The sequence below is a fragment of the Carettochelys insculpta genome, chromosome 4, assembly GCF_033958435.1.
Source record: "Carettochelys insculpta isolate YL-2023 chromosome 4, ASM3395843v1, whole genome shotgun sequence".
NCBI classification, from domain to species: Eukaryota; Metazoa; Chordata; order Testudines; family Carettochelyidae; genus Carettochelys; species Carettochelys insculpta.
Window position 1 is genome coordinate 14,055,081 of NC_134140.1, and position 18,530 is coordinate 14,073,610.

General features: G+C 46.5%; 1 protein-coding gene across 3 annotated transcripts in view; it reads left to right on the plus strand.

Moving 5' to 3' along the window:
• Positions 1–8,886, plus strand: part of LOC142012330 (charged multivesicular body protein 3) — a 53,705-nt gene extending 44,819 nt beyond the window's left edge. For all 3 annotated transcript variants that reach the window (XM_074992269.1, XM_074992267.1, XM_074992268.1), the window contains 4 exons: positions 726–905; positions 4,387–4,508; positions 5,486–5,600; positions 8,357–8,886. In XM_074992269.1, the coding sequence (XP_074848370.1) occupies positions 726–905; positions 4,387–4,508; positions 5,486–5,600; positions 8,357–8,499 (560 nt within the window). In that variant the 3' untranslated portion in view covers positions 8,500–8,886. The remainder of the gene's footprint in view (positions 1–725; positions 906–4,386; positions 4,509–5,485; positions 5,601–8,356) is intronic.
• The last annotated feature ends 9,644 nt before the right edge of the window (positions 8,887–18,530 follow it).

The following is an 18,530-nucleotide window of genomic DNA, read 5'->3' on the forward strand; positions in this document are numbered from 1 at the left end:
AGGCAGCCACTGCTGCACAGGCGAGGAGAGGAAGAGATCCCCCTGTCAAAACGGAACAGTGCTGGCACAGCCAGGTTGGGGGGGAGCAACCCCAATTTCCCACCCCGGCGACAGCACTTAAGGGAAGAGCTGGCACCAGCTCTGTTCCCTTTTGATGAGGATCTCCTCCCCTCTCTCCTGTAAAGTGGCAGCTGCCTCTGGCTGAACTGCTGGAGCTTTGTTCCACCAGCCGGCAACCTTTTAACAGGGGAATCCCTGTTAACAAGTGCCCTCCCCTTTCCCACCACTCCCATAATGGCAAGAGGCATTAGTGGGGGGGGGCATAGAACCATGTGTGCCCCCGAAGCATGACACTCCCATCTCCTTCACCCCCAGACTCCGCATCCCCGTTCCCCTCCAACACCCTGCTGCCAGCACCCTTCATTATGGCGAACACCCCTGGTCCAGAAAACTCCATAGTCTGGCATAGCCGAGCTCCCAGATTTGCTGAATTAAAGAGGTTCAAGTGTAATAGACATTTTGTGATTAGAACTTGAGTTAACTAATCTGTTGGTGATGCACAAACCCTGTTCAGTCTTCAGTGGTTGGATTCATGTTTAAATGAAAGGCATTATTGGTGTGGAAAGTTTTAATGATGAAATGTTGCAGTGTTCAATGAAAGCAACGATTTGTGCTCCTCGCCTCTAGCCATTTCTGTCCTTACATGTTTGTTCTTTGTAACCCAGATATCCAAAGAGAAGAAGAAAAAGTAAAGCGGTCAGTAAAAGATGCTGCCAAAAGGGGTCAAAAAGATGTGTGTGTGGTTTTGGCAAAGGAGATGATCCGCTCTCGGAAGGCTGTGGGCAAACTCTATGCCTCCAAAGCACACATGAACTCTGTGCTCATGGGGATGAAGAACCAGCTTGGTAAGAACATTGCTGATCCTCGCTACAATAGCTGTTTCATAGATTAACTAGCTGCCGAAGTTGGCTCTGTGGAGCTGTATGTTTCAAAATGGGAGTTGAGTTCTTTCAAAGTTTGGGGTGGAGTCCAAGCCTTCAGGTTGTATTGACCCTTAAGTCATCTGCTCCAAAAAGTAGCCTTTCCCCTGGTGATGTGCTGTGTCTGTGCCTGTCTGTGTGTGGTTTTTTTATTTGTAGCTAGAGAAGCAGGGATATGACTACAGTAAACCCTCGATTTAATGGACTAATGGAGGGAAGGGGTGTCCATTTAATGCCAAAAGTCTGTTTAAAGCCAAATGGTTATACTGTATGACTGTGCACTGACCTTTCCAGCCCATCACTCGCTCCTGTCCTCTGCGCCCTCTTCCCTTCCCCCCGCTCCTGCCCCATTCCTTCCCCTCACACCTCCATTTCCCTCTCCCAATTACTGGAAAAGGAGCTGCCTGGCTCCTTCCACCTCCTACATCTCTTGGCGTGCTCAGCGTTGTGGCTTCTCCAGCCCCTGGCCCTGAACCACCCGGGCGAAGGCAGAGCATGGCTGCTGCCCCCAGCCAACCCTGCAGGCAGCAGTCTCCGATGCCATGCCCGCTGCTCAGAGCCATTGCAGGCAGCGGTGGCCAGGCACTGACACGCTCCACACACATGGCGTGGGAGCTCTCCTCCCCCAGCCCCCCATGGCAACTCCCCTCCCCTGTGTGGCTTCTGCAGCCATAGCTGCTCCAGCAGGTCCTCCAGCTACAGTGGCCCCAGCAGTGGTGGTGGCTCCAAGGGCTTTGGTGAGTCACCAGCATTTATTTGGGAGCGGGCTGGTGGACAGAGCCTGTTTCTGAAATCTGTTAAATCAGTGTCCATTAAATTGAGGGTTTACGGTAATGCAGGCTGCTTCCACGGCCTCCTTGTAAGATTGATTCTAGCACCACAGTAAGAGCTGGATCACAGTCTGCTACTGGAAAGGTTTGGGTTTTGACAGGTTGTGTGTTTCTGAGGGGTGTTTCATTTGGAAGAACACCTGGTAGCACCTCGCATGAATTCCAGCATTTTTAAGCAAGAGTCCTACACTGTGAAGCGTTGAAGCAAGGGAAGGTTTGATAGAGAGGAGGAACAATCTGCTCAATGGCACAATATTTAGCACTTACCCCAGTTTTCATCTGTCAAACCATTTTGCGAACACTTACTGGGACTGTCTTTCATGCTGCCTTTACACTTAAAATTTTTTGCTCCTTCTTAACCAGTCACAGGCTTTGTTGTCCACATTGAATTCACCTTTGAAAATGCACTTTCATGGTGCTCTATCACTGTTAATTCATCACAGTGCACTTCCTAATAGCAGCAAGAAGAAAAAGGATCTAAAGATCAAAGACTTGCAAGCAGTTGCCTTATTATGTACTGTTGTGGCACCTAAAAGCTCTAGTCATGGGTCACAACCCCATGGAACTGTATGAACAGAACTAAACGTGGAAATCGTAGCCCCATAGTGGAGGCACCTTCATCTGGCAAATCTTTAGTTCCCAACAGAAGCCACAGTCTGATTAGAATCTTGCAGCCTCTGTTTGCTGGGAGGGGCCCATTGTGACTTGTCAGCCCCATTGGGGATGAGGGGAGAAATGCCTTGGAGGTATAGAGAAAAGCAGAGTCAGGGACTGGCTGGGTGTGGGTGCATCCTCCAGAAAGAGCAGCCAGCCACAAAAACCTGAGGTACTAGGCTGAAAAGCTGGGCAAAAGGAGGAGGCTCCCCAGCAAATTGCCTGGGACAGCAGAAGTAGGGAGGTAGGGTTGGAAAGACAGTAAGGAAAAGCAGAAACGGATCTAGCTGTTGGCTCTTGCTGTATGGCCCAAACAAGTACTTGTAATTAAGAGGAATTGTTTTTGTTTGTAATTCTAAAATTTCCCAAGTGGGGGTGTGTTGTCAGAGAGGGGGATTGGCTTAGCTACAAGGAGACCTCTGTATTTATATTCACTGATTTATTACAGTGATCTTCCCTGGAGTATCTTGTAATTATTTTATCCAACAAACTACCCTAGAAAACTAATCAAAACAATAGTAATTGTAAGTCTGGGAACGAAGTTCAATCGATGGACTATGCACTAAAGGGATGTCAATCCTTCTTTTTTTTTTTTTTTTTTTAAGTGAAAAACTGAAGGCAGTCTTAACTGTAGAGTTGCTGTCTTTTACCACTACAGTAATAATTGTGATAATTCAGCCATTATTTTATCAGAGGCAGAAAGGAAGTTGGGATTCTGGCTTCTATTTTTTATTAGAACCCTACTGGCTCAAAAAACTTAGGGGAAAAAACAACCAGAAGTCCTGTGGCATCTTATAGACTAACAGATATTTTGGAGCATGAGCTTTCATGGGCAAAGACCCCCTTTGTCATGTGCGCTTTTTGCATGCATCTGTTGAAGTGGGTCTTTGCCCATGAAAGCTTATGCTCCAATATACTTGTTAGTCTATAAGGTGCCACAGGATTTCTCGTTGTTTTTGCAGATACAGACTAACACGGCTACCTCTCTGGTGCTTGTCAAAAAACTTAAGTATCAATAAAATTGACTTTTTTTAAATATATGTATCTTATTATTCAGGCCTGATGTTAAACATTTGTAAGCTAATAGCGTTGAAATAAGTAGCATATACAGTTCATCCCCTTAAGTCAGAAGTGCTATTTAAAGCATGGGAATGCTCCTCTATTACTAAAAATATGCAGTTATTTCTCAACTTATTTATTAATGATTTGAAAATCAACAAACATTTAAGCACCATTCTAATCAGTTTCACAGACATGGACGTTGCCCAGGATTGCTAATTAGCCATTGCAAAATATATTGGAGACCCAATTCAGTCTGTATTAGTCCTTCTTTTGTTTAAAAAGATTCTTTTGTCAGTTGTCTAATTCAACATTAAATGGCTTTCCTGCAATCTAGTGCTGTGAAGTGACTTCCTGAGAGCAAGATTTTCCAGTGCTCCCATGATGTCAAACTACAATAATGGCTTCATGACATCAGCATGCTAATTTCATGAACAATCAGATACATCAATAGTCTGGTTCATTTGAGTAGCATGAGAACTTGAGTGAAACTTTCTTTCTAGGTGTCATTCCATGGTCATCAACCTCCCAACTGAGAAGAGCAAAGTAACTTTCCCTTTTCTGAATCTAGGTGCAGGGAGGTAAAATGTAGATCTTTTGGCATAGCTCAACTGGAGTTAATTGAAGCAATATCCCCACTAAAACTCTTCAATCTTTCAGAAATAGGGAAAGTCAGATTCCTGCCCCCCCCGCTTTCTAAAACGACTTCTTGTTTAGAAAATGATTAAATAAATGGGCAATGTTTTCTTAATACCATTTTGGAATCTAGGAAAGTGCATAAGTATCTGTGCAAGCAGGACTCTATCAGTTTTGTTCCCCGTGCTGGCTTCATTCTAAATCCAGTCCTTGTCATCTTTTGGCAGCTGTCCTCAGAGTAGCAGGTTCATTACAGAAGAGCACAGAGGTCATGAAAGCCATGCAAAGTCTCGTAAAAATCCCTGAAATTCAGGCAACAATGAGGGAACTGTCCAAAGAAATGATGAAGGTAAGTTCTGAAATACATTGTGTATTACAGTAGTAATAGACATTCAAACTGAGATTGGGGTTCCATTGTTGGGTGCTATGCAAACGCATAGTAAGAGAGTCTCTACCTTGAAGAGCTTCTAGTACTCACAGACAAGACATATTGCTTCTGTAGTCTTCCTCTGCTGCCGTTAATGGAATGCTTGTGTTTAAAAGGACCCATCTAAATTTTCTTACATTTAATATGCTAGATTATTAAAACTGATAAGTAAACACTTAGGTTAAATTTAATTCTGATTACTGCATCTTTCTCTGCCTGGGTAATCGGAATAAATAATCAGCTTCTCTTTTTCTAATCCATTTTACTGTGTGCATGTGGTATGCCTAAGCGCAATTTTACAATGTTAGGGGTCCAACCCCTGCAGTGGAGAGAGTGTTCCCAATGGAACTCCCAGTAAAAGTCTCCAAAATTGTTAGTTGATTTTGGAAAATAAAATTTGGGCTGGAGTATTAACATACAGGCCGGCTTTGTTTCAGTGTTACCAGTTGAAGTTGAATGTGATTAAACATAGGGCAATAAATGTGATAATACTGCTCTAAGGTGTGCATAAGACTACACTGAAGTTTCTTGAGTTACCCAACTCTTGTTTCAGTCAGTCTTTCACTATTATAGCAAGTGTAGAATGAAGTGTCATTTTTGTTGCAGTGAAAACATTCAAAGGGTCTCTTTGTTTTAAAAATAACCTGCATGCTAAACGAGCTCCGCTGCATGCTGACCTAAGGACAGAATTGTGAGGAGAGCATAAGGATGTTGTGTGCAGTAGTTAAGCTGCTATTGAAACAAAGCTGAATCCTTTGATATGTGTGATTGTGGAAGATGTAATCCAGACTAGTATGAAATGGAAGGAGCTGTGTGTACTTTTCCTGAGAGTGCTGTGCTCCCTGATGTATCAGTATAAGTCTCAGAAATGGGATTTGCTACATTCTCTTTCCATTCAGGCTGGTATCATAGAAGAAATGTTAGAGGACACTTTTGAAAGTATGGAAGACCAAGAGGAAATGGAAGAGGAAGCAGAGATGGAAATTGATAAAATACTGTTTGAGATTACAGCTGGTAAGTGCATGAGTCTGTTACAGTTGTGTTCTGAGGTCTAAGAACATGGCCTTGTTGATTACATGGCAAAACTTTGATTCCTAATGCAGAATTAGATGCTTTGTATGCACTTTCATAAGGTGAGGCCCACAGAGATGGAACAAAAATACTGAATCTGCTAATCATAAATACTGAGGCAGGAAATACTTGGTTAGGGTGGTTCCGAGAAGTTTAAATAGGAAGAATGTACAGAACTCAAGAGACAGTGTCAGTTTATCACCTTGTTTTAAAATGTGTCATTTTCCCTGAGTACTAATATCCCTCAAACCAGAATTTTGAAACCTTCATGGTGGTTGCAGTTCAGCTACTTTATTCCTATACTAGTAGATATGCCTGGCATTACTTGGGTCCTTAATGGAAGGGTGTGGTTTTCTAGGCCAGTGGGGAGATTAAAAGGAAGATATGCGTATTTTATTTAACTGATAAGGCTCAGGGCAAGGGGGGGCAGGAGGCTATTGTTTGGGGGGTGGCTCATAGTAGGGATTGAAGGGCGCAGGTATCGGGGGAAGGTGTGTGTGTGTGTGTGTGTGTGTGTGTGTACACACGCTCAGGAGTCAAGACTTCAGCCCAGCCTCCTGCAGCTAGTCTGGGGGGATGGATGTGGGGCTCTAGGGATTGGCCCCAGTCTCCAGAAGCTCCCCTCTCCCCAGTCTGCAACTCTTTGGGGCTGGGCCATGGTTCCTGGCCTGGCCTCTCTTGGGATGGGGTGTTTCTTGGATGGGGATCAGATTGTGCCACCCAGGCCCTGGATGTGGGTGTGTGCTGGGGGTGCCATTTACTAAGTCGAGTGGCCAGTGAACATGTGGTGCTCCATCCGCAGTGGGCCTGTCTCCTGGTAGTGCAGCTACCCTCAGTGGTGACTCTGCAGTATATTGTTCCTCCCTTTCTACGTTCAGGAAGACGTTCCGATTCCAGGCACTTCCTGTTTTCCTGCTACACCAAACCCTCATCTTGCTCTCTTAGGGAAAGAGGAAGCTGCATACCAAATTCGGTGATCCTAGCTCGCACCATTTAGCAGGAGTTCTTGAACAAATAGACACGCACTCTAAAATATGGACAGACAAGATGAGGAGCAATAGCAGACTCTTGCTTTTGAGCCTGATCTAATCAGGGTCTCACTATGCCACCCACCACATTTGGGCTAGACACACGTCAGGTTAGCTATTTCCCCCTATTTTTTCCAAAATGTAAACTGTCTGTTTGGGGTTCTTACACAGATTAAATAACACCAAAACAATCGTTCCTGTAAGTAAAATCTAAGACGAATAACTGAAAACTTTTCCATATTAACTGAGACAACTTGTGAAAAACTTTCAATATAAAATACTGATTCAGAGGTCTTTGAAGGGCTGCAGGGAAGCTGGAAGTCCTACAAGTCCCAGCACCCTTACTAGCCAGGCCCTATAGGTGAATTAAGTGTCCTGCCTCATCTTTGTTCTGTCTCCATTGTGCCCTGTTCCCACACCCCTCTTCCTTTGTTCCCCTCTTTCCCTGCCTGACATTTTTTTTTTCCTTCTAAAAAGACACTCTACCCCTCTGCTTGTTACCAAAAGAGGTGTAATGCTCTCCAGCACTTGGCTTTATGGAATGGGCCAGGGATGCTGTCACTGCCGAGTGCCATGGGAACAGAAGTGAGGCTGCCCTTGTAACCAGGAGCTCTTCCTGCTTCATTCCTCTGGGGCTCTTAACACTTATGAAGCTACTTTCAACCTTTTACCTATGGCCACAGAAATGTAGGGAGCAGATTGCATGAGTCTCCCTATGTCCCTCCCCAGGGCCCTTGTGGCTAGAATACAGTGTTCCAGCAGACCAAGGAGTCTCAACCTTTTTCTTTCTTAACCCCATTTCTCCTCCTGCCCCCGCCCCGGCTGTAAAAGCTCCATGTCCTGCCTGTGCCTTAAAAACTGGTTGTCTGCATATAAAAGCCAGGGCTTGTATGAGGGGTAGCAAGGAGTGCAGCTGCATGGGGCCCTGTACCACAGGACCTGCCATGAAGCTGCAACACTCAGCCTTCAGTTCAGCCCTAGGTAGCAGGGCTCAGAAACCTGGACTTCAGCCCCATGTGGTGGGGCCTTGGCTTTCTGCCCTAAGACACAGGAAATCTAAGGCCTGGTCTGCACTAGGGATCAAAGTTGATCCCAGATAGGTTAATAGCGTGGCTAGAATCAATGTACCAGGATTGACTTTGTTCCTTGGTGTAGATCAGGGATTTTCAGGCTCACAGACATTCCATACTTCTCCCTTACTCTGTGCATCAGCATGGAGTAGCAAGGTCAGTGGCTGAGCCCAGAGAGATTGAATTTTGCCACATCTTCACATGTTGCAAAATCAACCCCTGGAAGACTGAATGTGGCATGCCCCCACTCCCATAAGTACAGACGTACCCTAGCACTGGCCCTGCTTGGTGGCCCCCCGAGACCTGTTCGTGTCCTTCCAAGGGGTCCTAGACCCTGGCTGGGAACCATTGCTCTAAATGACTTCAAATGAGCAAAATATGGTAAGGGGTAGACTAGGAAGAATTAAGCATGAGTAGTTATTGCCTAGATGGCCTAAGCACTTGTGTCTACGTTTTCAACACACTATCTCAACTGAACATCAGTGGATGAGTTCTTCTGCTGTTAAACCTCAAAATTGTGCAGCTATGTGACAACTTGTCCATTTGTTAAATAGAGGCCACCAACTGATGAAGCAATGTTTATGGTCTTGCTTGTTTGCAGGGGCGTTGGGTAAAGCACCTAGCAAAGTCACAGATGCTCTTCCAGAACCTGAACCCATAGGGGCCGTTGGCGTAGCTGACGATGAAGAAGAGGAAGAAGATATTGAAGCAATGCAATCACGGTTAGCTACACTCCGCAGCTAGATACTGAGTTCGCCTGTACAGATTGTGGGTTTGCTTTTTTTTTGCACTCTGGGATGTTCTGTCCCTCCTATAAAATGTAAAACTTTGTGAAAATACTTTCTGTAATATACATTTTTCTTTGGGACTGTGTTTCTATAAGGTTATTTTTGCCATTTTTCAGTTAACCTTTCACAGATAATATAAGTATGGGAAAAATGGTGGGTGTAATGAAACTTCAGATTATATTGTATCTTTAAAAAATTCTTTGCAACAAGGTAGGGTCTGCCCCTAACAAAAGTACCTGTTGTGGCTTAGACTGCTACCAAAAATCCCTTACTACAAGTGTCTGTCTGTCTACATTTTTCTGAAGCACTACAAATGGATTTTAATAAACTTCTCGTTTAACAATTGCTGCTCTTAGTCTTTTTAGCTCACATCTTCTAAGAGTCTACTCTGGCCTTTGTGTGTTCACCTTGAACACACATCAGTCTGACAATGCTGAGGAAAGGGCACTTCTGTTCAACATTCAGTCTACTGTTTAAAGCTATTTCTAGCACCTCCTTTCACCAAAGATCAAGCATTTTACACATACAGGCAAAACCACCCAGCCTCCTCCTCCAACAGTAGCTATTTTTTCCTTTGTTGCACAAATGGGAAAACTGAGCCATAGAGAACACTTGACTACATTTGTAATAGCCCCATGCTTTCGGCTGCAGGCAGCCTCTATTATTTGATTTTTAACAAATGGTATTGAATCATGGTGTTTTTTTTTTAGTCTCTCGTACAAACCTGTTATCAGGACAGCATGAGATTCCTTCTGGAGTGGGACAGATACTTGATGAACGGACGAAGTCTACTTCCTGGGAGGATTGCTACTCTGGTCCAGAATTCAAGACACTTGTGAAGAAAGCTCTATTTTTAAGGAGCTGGGTATTAAGTACAGGGCCACGTGTAGAGGGATACAGGCCCAGGACACGGACAAGCTAGTCTCTCATGCTAAGTCTCCTCTGGACTAAGTTCACTCTAAGCTGCATGGCCCTTCTCAAAGCTGCAGCAGGAGAGGTGCCTCGCCCCCCCCCCCCCCAACCACACTTGCCATGGCTGGGGGAGAGGTGCCCCTTCCCTGCCCCCAACTCACTCAGCCTACTTTGATGTGCTCAGGCCATGGAGTGGCACCCTTCTCCAGCCAAAACCCACTGGTTCACCTGCATCAGAGGAGAGGCACTTCACTTGTCTCTGAGCTTCTGTGGTGAGAAGCTGGGGGTAGAATCCTCTCTTCCCTGGACAGCCAGGACCCACTCCAAATCCCTCATCCCCACGGCCCTGAACCCTGCTTTGCTGGCCCTCACTCCAACCTTCTGCCCCAGTCCTGAGGCCCATCCCTACCACAAACTGTCCATGTGCAGATTGAGTACTGTGATACATCATGGATGCTGTCACGTCTCCATTATTGGTGCCCATTTTCTGCACATGGACATGAAAAGTTAGGGGGAACACAGCTTGTAGTTGCTGAAAGCAGGCCTGGAGCAGCCTCAGTAACTGTAAAAGATAATCCAAACACCTGGCTGGTGGAAAGGAGGCCCTCCCTGCTGGTCTCAGGACAGAGAAGCCCCTTGCTGGGGCAGGGAGTTCTACATGCTGGCCATGGCTGCTCCTGGCAGGGATTGGGGGGTGGAGCTGCCCCCCCCCACCCCCAAGTTAAAGTAGGTCCCTCTTGGGGCTAGTGGGGAGAGGTATGTACCTGCCAGCTGCAGCAGCTTTGGAGCTTTAGGAAAGACATCTCTCCCCCCTGCATCCCTGAGCCCCCTGTATGAGGATTCATGGGAAGCTGTCTCACCCCGCAGCTTAGCAGGGGTGCCTTCTTTAAATCCACAGGCTGAGAAGATTCTCCTGACAGTAATTTCTGATCCAAATCTGAGGCAGCCTCAGACCCATTCTGTAACTTTTGAGGCCTCAACAAATACAGTCACTATCAGCTTCCAGATGGTGTCAAGGATGGCCACTTACCTGTAAGTGGAGGTTCTTAGAGATATTTGGTCCCTGCCACAGAGATTTTTATATATGTACACCCAGAGCTTTTCAAAGCAGTATTGCTCAGCAGTCTACGCATAAACCCTCATACTGTTTGTTCCCCTAAAATGATAAAGGGCAAGGCCTATCTGTATCTTCAGTTCCTACTCCATTGCAGAGCTGCAGCAGAGGGAAAGTGGGATAGGATTGGAATACAATTAGAGACCCTGCATTTTAGGAACTCCTGCTTTATAGGTAAGAGAATCTCTGGGCCATGGTCCATATTGTAGTCCATTGGGGTTGACAGACAAGCAGTGCCTAGAGCTGAGGAGGGTGCAAGGAAGATCACAGTGCCATAGAACAAAGGACCACTCTGCCAAATGAATTGTCACAGACTCCAATACCAAAGCACAGATAGGAAAAGATGTGTATCAAAACTGTACATAGCTGCCTTAAATATGTCATCCAAGGACAGAAGGAGTAAAGGTGTGATTGTTCGTGCTCTCAGCGATAGCTTATGCTATCTAATGGACAGCACCCTGATAAGCCCTCAAAACCCCTTAGAAATTCAGGGAATGAAGCTGCTGTTCCTCAGTTGAGGTATGGGAGTTTTGGAAAGAAGGTAGGTAGATGTATGGGTTGGTTGAAGTGGAAATGGGAATCTGCCTTTGGTAGATACTTGGGATGCAGTCCTAGTGAGCCTTTGTCCTCATGGAATAGGGTTAAAGAGGCATCTGCCCATCATGGCTCCCAGCTCACCACCCCTGCTCATTGAAGTAACGGCAACAGGTAAAGTGGCCTGTAGGAAAAAGAGGGCTGCAGGTCAGAGTTCACTGGAGAAGTAAAGACTGAGGACTGAACATGGTGCACTTATTGCTGCTGGTGGCGAACAGATTGATCTGGGAAACCCCATCTTTGTAAACTGGAGCCCATGAAATTTGACAGCTGGCCCCCTTATGATTGCATAACTATCTGCTGAGCTGGTTCACTCGTTTGTTCTGCACTCCAGGAAGACAGGCTGCTCCATTCCCTTGGAGACAGCCCATCCTGATCTCCCATAGCTGAAGGGCTTCCTGAGGGGGAGAAGTGGGCTCCATGTTGCTTGTTGACATAAAACATGGTAGTGTTGATGGTCATGACCAAGCACTGGTCTTAGAGCATTTAGAAAGGTCTAGTGTGCTGCTCACACTGCTCTGAGCTTTCTGATAGATATGTAGGGACAGCTCATCCTCTGGTCATAGGCCCTGTGTATGGAGATCTCCCAAATGTGCCCCTCTCACTCTCCAAGCTGACATGTCCATTACTGACAGCTGGGTTTGGTGAATGGGCCTCCTCTGCATACTGTTAGAAGGTCTAGCCCCCATTGTTGGGACTGCAGTACATATTTCAGCAGCCACAGGACATGGTTGAAGCTACAGACTAACTCAGCTACCCCTCTTGTACATATTCCAGCATTGTCCCTACTGAATCCAAGCTGATGAACAGCATCAGTCCCCTGTGAGCCATGCTTGTATGTGGCAGAGTCTGCCTAGCACACCAGCCTATTTATGGGCAGGCTGCTGTACAGCCCAAGAGGCTCGGGCATCCCCTTGCAGTAACAATCAGACATTGCTTGAGGCTTTGAACAATACTCCTCATGGCTTGGAACTGGGACTTTGGCAAGAATGCCTTTGCCTACATTAAATCCAACACTGTTCCCATGAATTCTATTCTCTGGATGGCCAATTAGGTGACTAACCAAACCTGAAGTTCCTCTTACACCCTGGTGCACCCCCTGAACAACCACTCATCCAGCTACAGCTATACCTGCTCCTGCATGAAGGAAGGCTGTTGACACAGCAAATGAACAGTCTGGGGAAAGCTGATAGCTTGAATGGGAGGTCTAAGAACTCCAACATACTCATGAACTTGCTGAGTCCTCACAAGTCAAGAAAGTCAGACTTCCCTGGCCCCCACCCTTGGTTTTGGGGAGTTGGAAATGATGGGAATAGAAGTCTGCCCCCCAGGAACCTGCTCCACTGCCCCTATGGATAGGATTATAACAAGTGAAAGCATCTGTCCTCAGGACTGAGAATTCATGGGAAACCATCAGAGCCAAGACAGGAAGGACACAGCTGTCCAATGCCAGAACCAGCAGATCTGGTAAGCAAAGTGGTCTCCTTTTTCACCTGTGCACCTTTGGTGCCCACGGCTGCTTAGTGACTGGAACTAGTGGACTTTAAGAGCATCCTTCCTGGATTTAGAAAGACTTACTGCCATGCTTATGCATACATCAGTGACTCATGGCTAGGCTCAGACACGTTCTATAGTACCAGCACCAGTAGATCTGGACAGAAGCTCCATGGTAACTGGGGGGGCCCCTCAAGACAGAAGTGAGGGAAGGTGTCTCAGATTCAGCTTTGGCCTCTCCCTGTACAGGAGGGGCAGATTCTGCACCAGAAGGTGATGTGGGCTTCCACCAAGTATAAAAAGCATTGCTGGTACTAGCTGATGAAAAATGAGTGAGGATGAGCAGCACAAAAAGACAGGTACCTCTCCTGTAACTGGTGGTCTTTGAGCTGTTTTGCTCATGTCCGTTCCAAGTTGGGTATGCACAGGCCCACCCCCAGTTGCTGGAAGCTTTTTGCCCTCGCTAGTAGCCATAGGGTTGATGCAGTGCCCCCTGGAGCAGCACTGATATGGCAACCAATATATGCACCACCCACCCAGACAGACCAAAAGGCAGCTGAGTTTGATAGTGGTTCCCAACTACCATAAACCTGAGAAATCTCCTGTGAGGTCCCCACCTCCATGCTCAGTTCCTTCTTACTGGCTACTCCAATAGCAGGGAAGGCGGGAGGGTTTTGAAATGGACATGAGCAACACATCTCAAAAAACACCAGTTACTGAACAGGTAACTGTCTTTTCTTCTTCTTTGAGTGATTGCTCATCTCCATTCCAGGCTGGGTGAATACAAGCCAATGCCTAGGAGCTGGGGTCAGAGCCCTGAATGGACTGCAGCACAGCCCTGCCCACTGTAGCATCTTCCCCTGTGTGCTGCAACAAAGCATAAGGTGCTGTAAACGTATGAATTGGGGACCAGGTGGTCACCCTACAGCTGTCCTGGATAGGCACCTGCACCAAATACACCACAGACAATGTCTGCGCTCTCATGAAGTGTAACCTAACTGGAAAGGAGGAACATCCCCCGCCGCCAAGCTTGTAACACTCCTTGATGCACATCACTATCCAGGAAGAAATCTGCTGGGAGGAGACCACGAGGCCCTTCATCCTATCAGCAACTGCCACAAAGTTGCTGCATTCTTCTAAAGGGCCTAGTCCTATCCATAAAGTAGGCCAGCACCCTTCTAACATCCAAGGTATGTAAACATTGCTCCCTCAGGAAGGCATGGGGCTTTGGTTAAAATACAGGCAGGGAAGCGTCTTAGTTAACATGAAATGTGGAGACCGCCTTAGGCAAAAACATGGGGTGAGGTCTCAGCCTAACCTTATCCTTGTGAAATGCAGTGTACAAGGGGCCACAAAGTGCCCTCAACTCAGGATACCCTCCTGGCTGATGTGATTGCCACCAAAAATAGTGTTTTGTAACTCAAACACAGGGAGCCAGAAGTTCAAAAGAGCCCCCTCATCAGCGTGGCTAACACCACATTGAGATCCCACGGCGGCAGTGCTGCCTGAAATTGGACCTTGATTCTTTCTAAACCTTTCAGAAACCTTTTGACTACAGGGTCTGAGAACACAGAAGACATTCCATGACCCCAGTGAAAGGCTGAGATAGGGTGCACTCAGCTGCTAACGGAGGAAAGGGACAAACCCTCCTGTACCACACCCCACAGGTAATCGAAAATCAATAGGATGGGAGCTTGTGAGGGAGATAGCCCTCTGCAAGACACACACACCAAAAACCATTTCCACTTTGCCATATACGTCACTTTCGTGGAGGTATTTCTACTATTTAAAAATACTTGCTTTATGGGATCCGAACAGGCCAGCTCCCAGTCCCTCAGCCGCGGAGTATCTGTGCTATGAGGTGCAGCAACTGGAGACAGAGATGGTGCAGTCTCCCCTCTTGCTGTATCAGCAGGTCAGACTAGATTGGCAATGTCATCGGCTTGCGGATCGACAGGTGCAGGAGGGTTGAGTACCAGTGCTGACGGGCCCATGCTGTGCCACCAAGATGATCAATGCCCTTTCTGAGCGAATCTTGAGGAGGACCCCATGAACTAGCAGAATCGGAGGGAATGCATACATCAGCCTGCCCGACCAGGGGATGCTGATGGCATCTGCCCAGGACCCCAGCCTGGAAATTATGGGCAAACCAGGGAGCACCAGACAGAGCTGTCATAGGCAGCAGATGACAAGAAAAGCCCCGCCACATGTGGTGCAAACAGCACTGTTACCTCTCCCTACACTTGAGTTGATGCCAGTGCTTGGGCTAGTGCCTGCCCCATCAGCACCGTACGTACAATTACAGATGATGCTGGAACCACCGGGGTCAACACTGCCGAAGTAGGTGGAAGCAGCTCCATGACCACCACTTCCCATCTTTGTTCCAGTGGTGGGGCGCCCAGTGACACCAACAGTGCCAAGCATGGGATCAGCGTGGCCCCCGGCACCATTAAAAGCACTCCAACGGCTTGGCCCTGATTCTTGTGAAATGCCCACAGGGTCCAAAAGGGCCACTGCAGCATCGTCTGCAAAGCCAGTGGCCAACCCGTATTGTCCGAGCAACTGCTCTGGTGCAACCTTCTCAAGCTCCCACTCCGTCCGGAGCTCGAATAAAAGGAGGCAGACTCCAATGGGATTTAGAGGCAGATGACCACAGTGTGGTCGGACCTGGCGCTGATGAGACTTGGCGCTGATGTCATGCGTGCCAAGGATGGTGCCGGTGCTGAAGTATAAGGCACCTGAAACTGGCCCACAGTCTGCTGGGTTGGCACTAGAACACTTGGCACCGATATGGTGTTGGTGCCGGCGTCGATGTGAGCGCAGGGGTTGGCACTGGTGTCACATCCATGAGCTCTGCTCACTCTGTTTCAGTGCAACAGTGCCCGTCCTCCATAGATGGAGAAGGACCCGGCCCCATCATCTGCGTAAGTCCTTGTGCCACTTGAAATGCCCCCAGCATGGAGAGCAAGTCCAGTGCCTGCGGGCTCCTGCTCCACACCAGCTTCAATAGACAAGCCTCCTGCCCTTCGGTAGCGTGCACCAGAGTCTTGGACTTGAGGCCACCCTGCTTTGACTTTGGCGAACGACGCCTCTCGGGCCTCCTCCTCTTCATCAGCACCGGAGATTGACTCCTATGGCGCCAAGATGGCAATGGTGCCTGCACCTGCTCTCGGTGCCAGAGCACTTTGCACAGAGAAGGCCCCACTCTTCGCTCCTGCTGGAGATTGAGGCTTAAGAGCTGCCTCCATTAAGAGGACTTCAAGGCACTGGGCCCCATCTTTCAAAGTTCTGGGCTTAAGAGGCCTTACAAATTGGACAGCGATTACGCAAGCGTCCTTCCCCGCAATGGGGGTCACTTTTGGGCATACATTTGCCGCATTTTGAACAAAGTCTAAGCCTGGGGAGCCATGCATTCCCCAGCGCTGACGTGCCAAGGGGGACAGAAAGCCCTGTCTCAGCTAAGACTGACTATCAAGTACTAAAACTATTTACACTACAACAGGCTACTAACTAAAGAATTGAGCAGAGAAAGCAAGAGCTCCAATGACCGGCAGCATGACAAGAAGGAACTGAGCGCGCGTGTTGGTGGCGGGAGGGACACAGATGCAGTGCATATATTGGTTGCCATATCGGAACCACTCCAGGGGGGCGCCTCACTGGCTAGGGCAAAAAGCTTCTGGCAACAAGGCGTGCACCCGCACACACCCAACATGGAATGGACATGGGCAATCACTCCAAAAAGAACTTTGAATCTGTGGACTAATCCACCACCCTTACATACAAGTTGGGGGTGAGGGAGGGAGATTGGCAAAGATGATCACCAAGGCAGTGTCAAAATCCTTAGTTATAAAAAACAATGAAAAAGCAAAAATCCTAACGCTGAACCATGAGGCAATATAAGAATGCACGTGCAGACCACTGATGAATACTATTTTTAAAAAGTTCCATCTCCAGGTATATATGCCCTAATCTCAAGAGGAATACAAATAGGGGTCACCACTCAAAGAACTTTGGTTACAGTCATATACGCGAGAACATAACTAGTTTGTTGCTCTTGATCTTCAGTAGTCCTATTTTTTGTTTAACAAGTGTCCTAACCTACAATAAATTTGAAATATAGGTGCACATCAGTTCTCACCTTTGGCCTGTTTACTAACAGGCTGCAGCTACTGCTGTGTCATGCCAATCTCAGGAGGTTGGGAATTTATGTTTTGCCATACTTCAGGCAACCTGCTAGGTAACAGGAAAGTACAAAAAACAATTCCTTCACATCAGGTTGTTCAGGTTTAGAATGGAATGGATGCTGGGCTGGGCCAGGCAAGGCAAAGTCAATATTCATTCCAACACAGAAAATTAATTATTGTAGCACTAAAAGACTAAGTTTGAATTTGTGTCTAGATGTTTGTGCAATTTTTTGGTACTCAGCCAGACCAATTTATCCATGTTTCCATTTTCTACAGAATTATTCCCCCCACCCTGGTCATCAAAATGGTCCTGATGGAGCCACAGTGGCCTCTTACAGTTTTTTTTTTTATTTTTTTTGCAGGAGCTTAGCTTACTCTTTTGTTCAACATTAAATCTCTGAGAAACTGTAAGCTCTCCTGCACCCCAATTTTCCTTAAGGTCACATGACAAGAAAAAACTACCAGTTGTAATTCGTTAAAATCATCTTTTTAGAAGTCCACTTTCCTCTGAAAGGAAGGAGAGAGAACAGACTAAGGCTCAGGAGATCTGTCATTTCATGATCACCTCAGTCCTTATGGTTCATGTGCATCAAAGACTGGAATGATATCCACACACAGAAAAGATTTTAAGAGCCATAGATGCAGTTCATGTTCCAAAGAGTTTACAATCAGAACAAAACAAGCAGGGGAAAGGGATCCAATGTAGAGATAGAGATCAGTGTGACAATAGGCATTTTTTCCCCCCACTTACCACCAAAAACCTGTTGACAGTGAAAGAAGGAAAGGGAGAATGAGGGGGATTGAATTACTGAACAAAGAGAATCTTAGAGAAGCATTTTGAACAGTGAGGCTGGATAGCTGAAGGGTTGCCTGGAAGAAAAAGGGATCCCCCAATTGATAGCAGGGACCCAAAGCCTAGATCCAGCCCAAGCTCAGAAGCCTACCCAGTAATGAACCAGATCTACAGCCCAAGCAGGCTGGCATGGGCCAGCTGCAGGTTCTGTGCTGTATGGACATACTCCATGGTCTGTCCAACACACAGCCTTGAAAACTACATTAACATAATCTAGAGTGGGGTCTCATTCTAATGCAGAAACTACAGTAATCATATTGGAATAAGAACTTGAGAGTACTTAAAATCAAAACAGTGAACCCAGATTGTATAAGTGCTATTAAATGCAATTTAAACTTCCAGTTGCCCAGGTTTTTAGTCCATACATCTTTAAGTACAAGGTAACAGTTTCTACACTGAAACACCTTGCTTTAGTATGCCTTTTTGTCTAACTTTGAGCATTGTGTCAGGTAGTCAATTTAGAGGGTCAACAAAGAGAGAGGCTGGAAAAGGAACACTCTTAAAACAAAAATAAGTGCTATATGTAGCGTATTCACTATTAGAACAGTTACAAAGGAGTGCAAGTACCAGCTGAGCTGGACATGAATTTCAATAGGGGAGTTTTTAATGAAAAATCCCATTTTCATTTAACAGTTCAAAATATATATACACATTTAACTGAAGATGGTTAGTCTCCATCCTTGCCAATATACATTAGTTTTAATTCTATTTTTCGATGCTAGTCTTGCATTAATGTAAAAACGTAAGAACTGCTTCTCAGTACACTTCATCTTGACTATTAAATCAAAACTTCATTACCCCCCCCCCCCCCCCCAAAAAAAGCAAAATTACAAAAA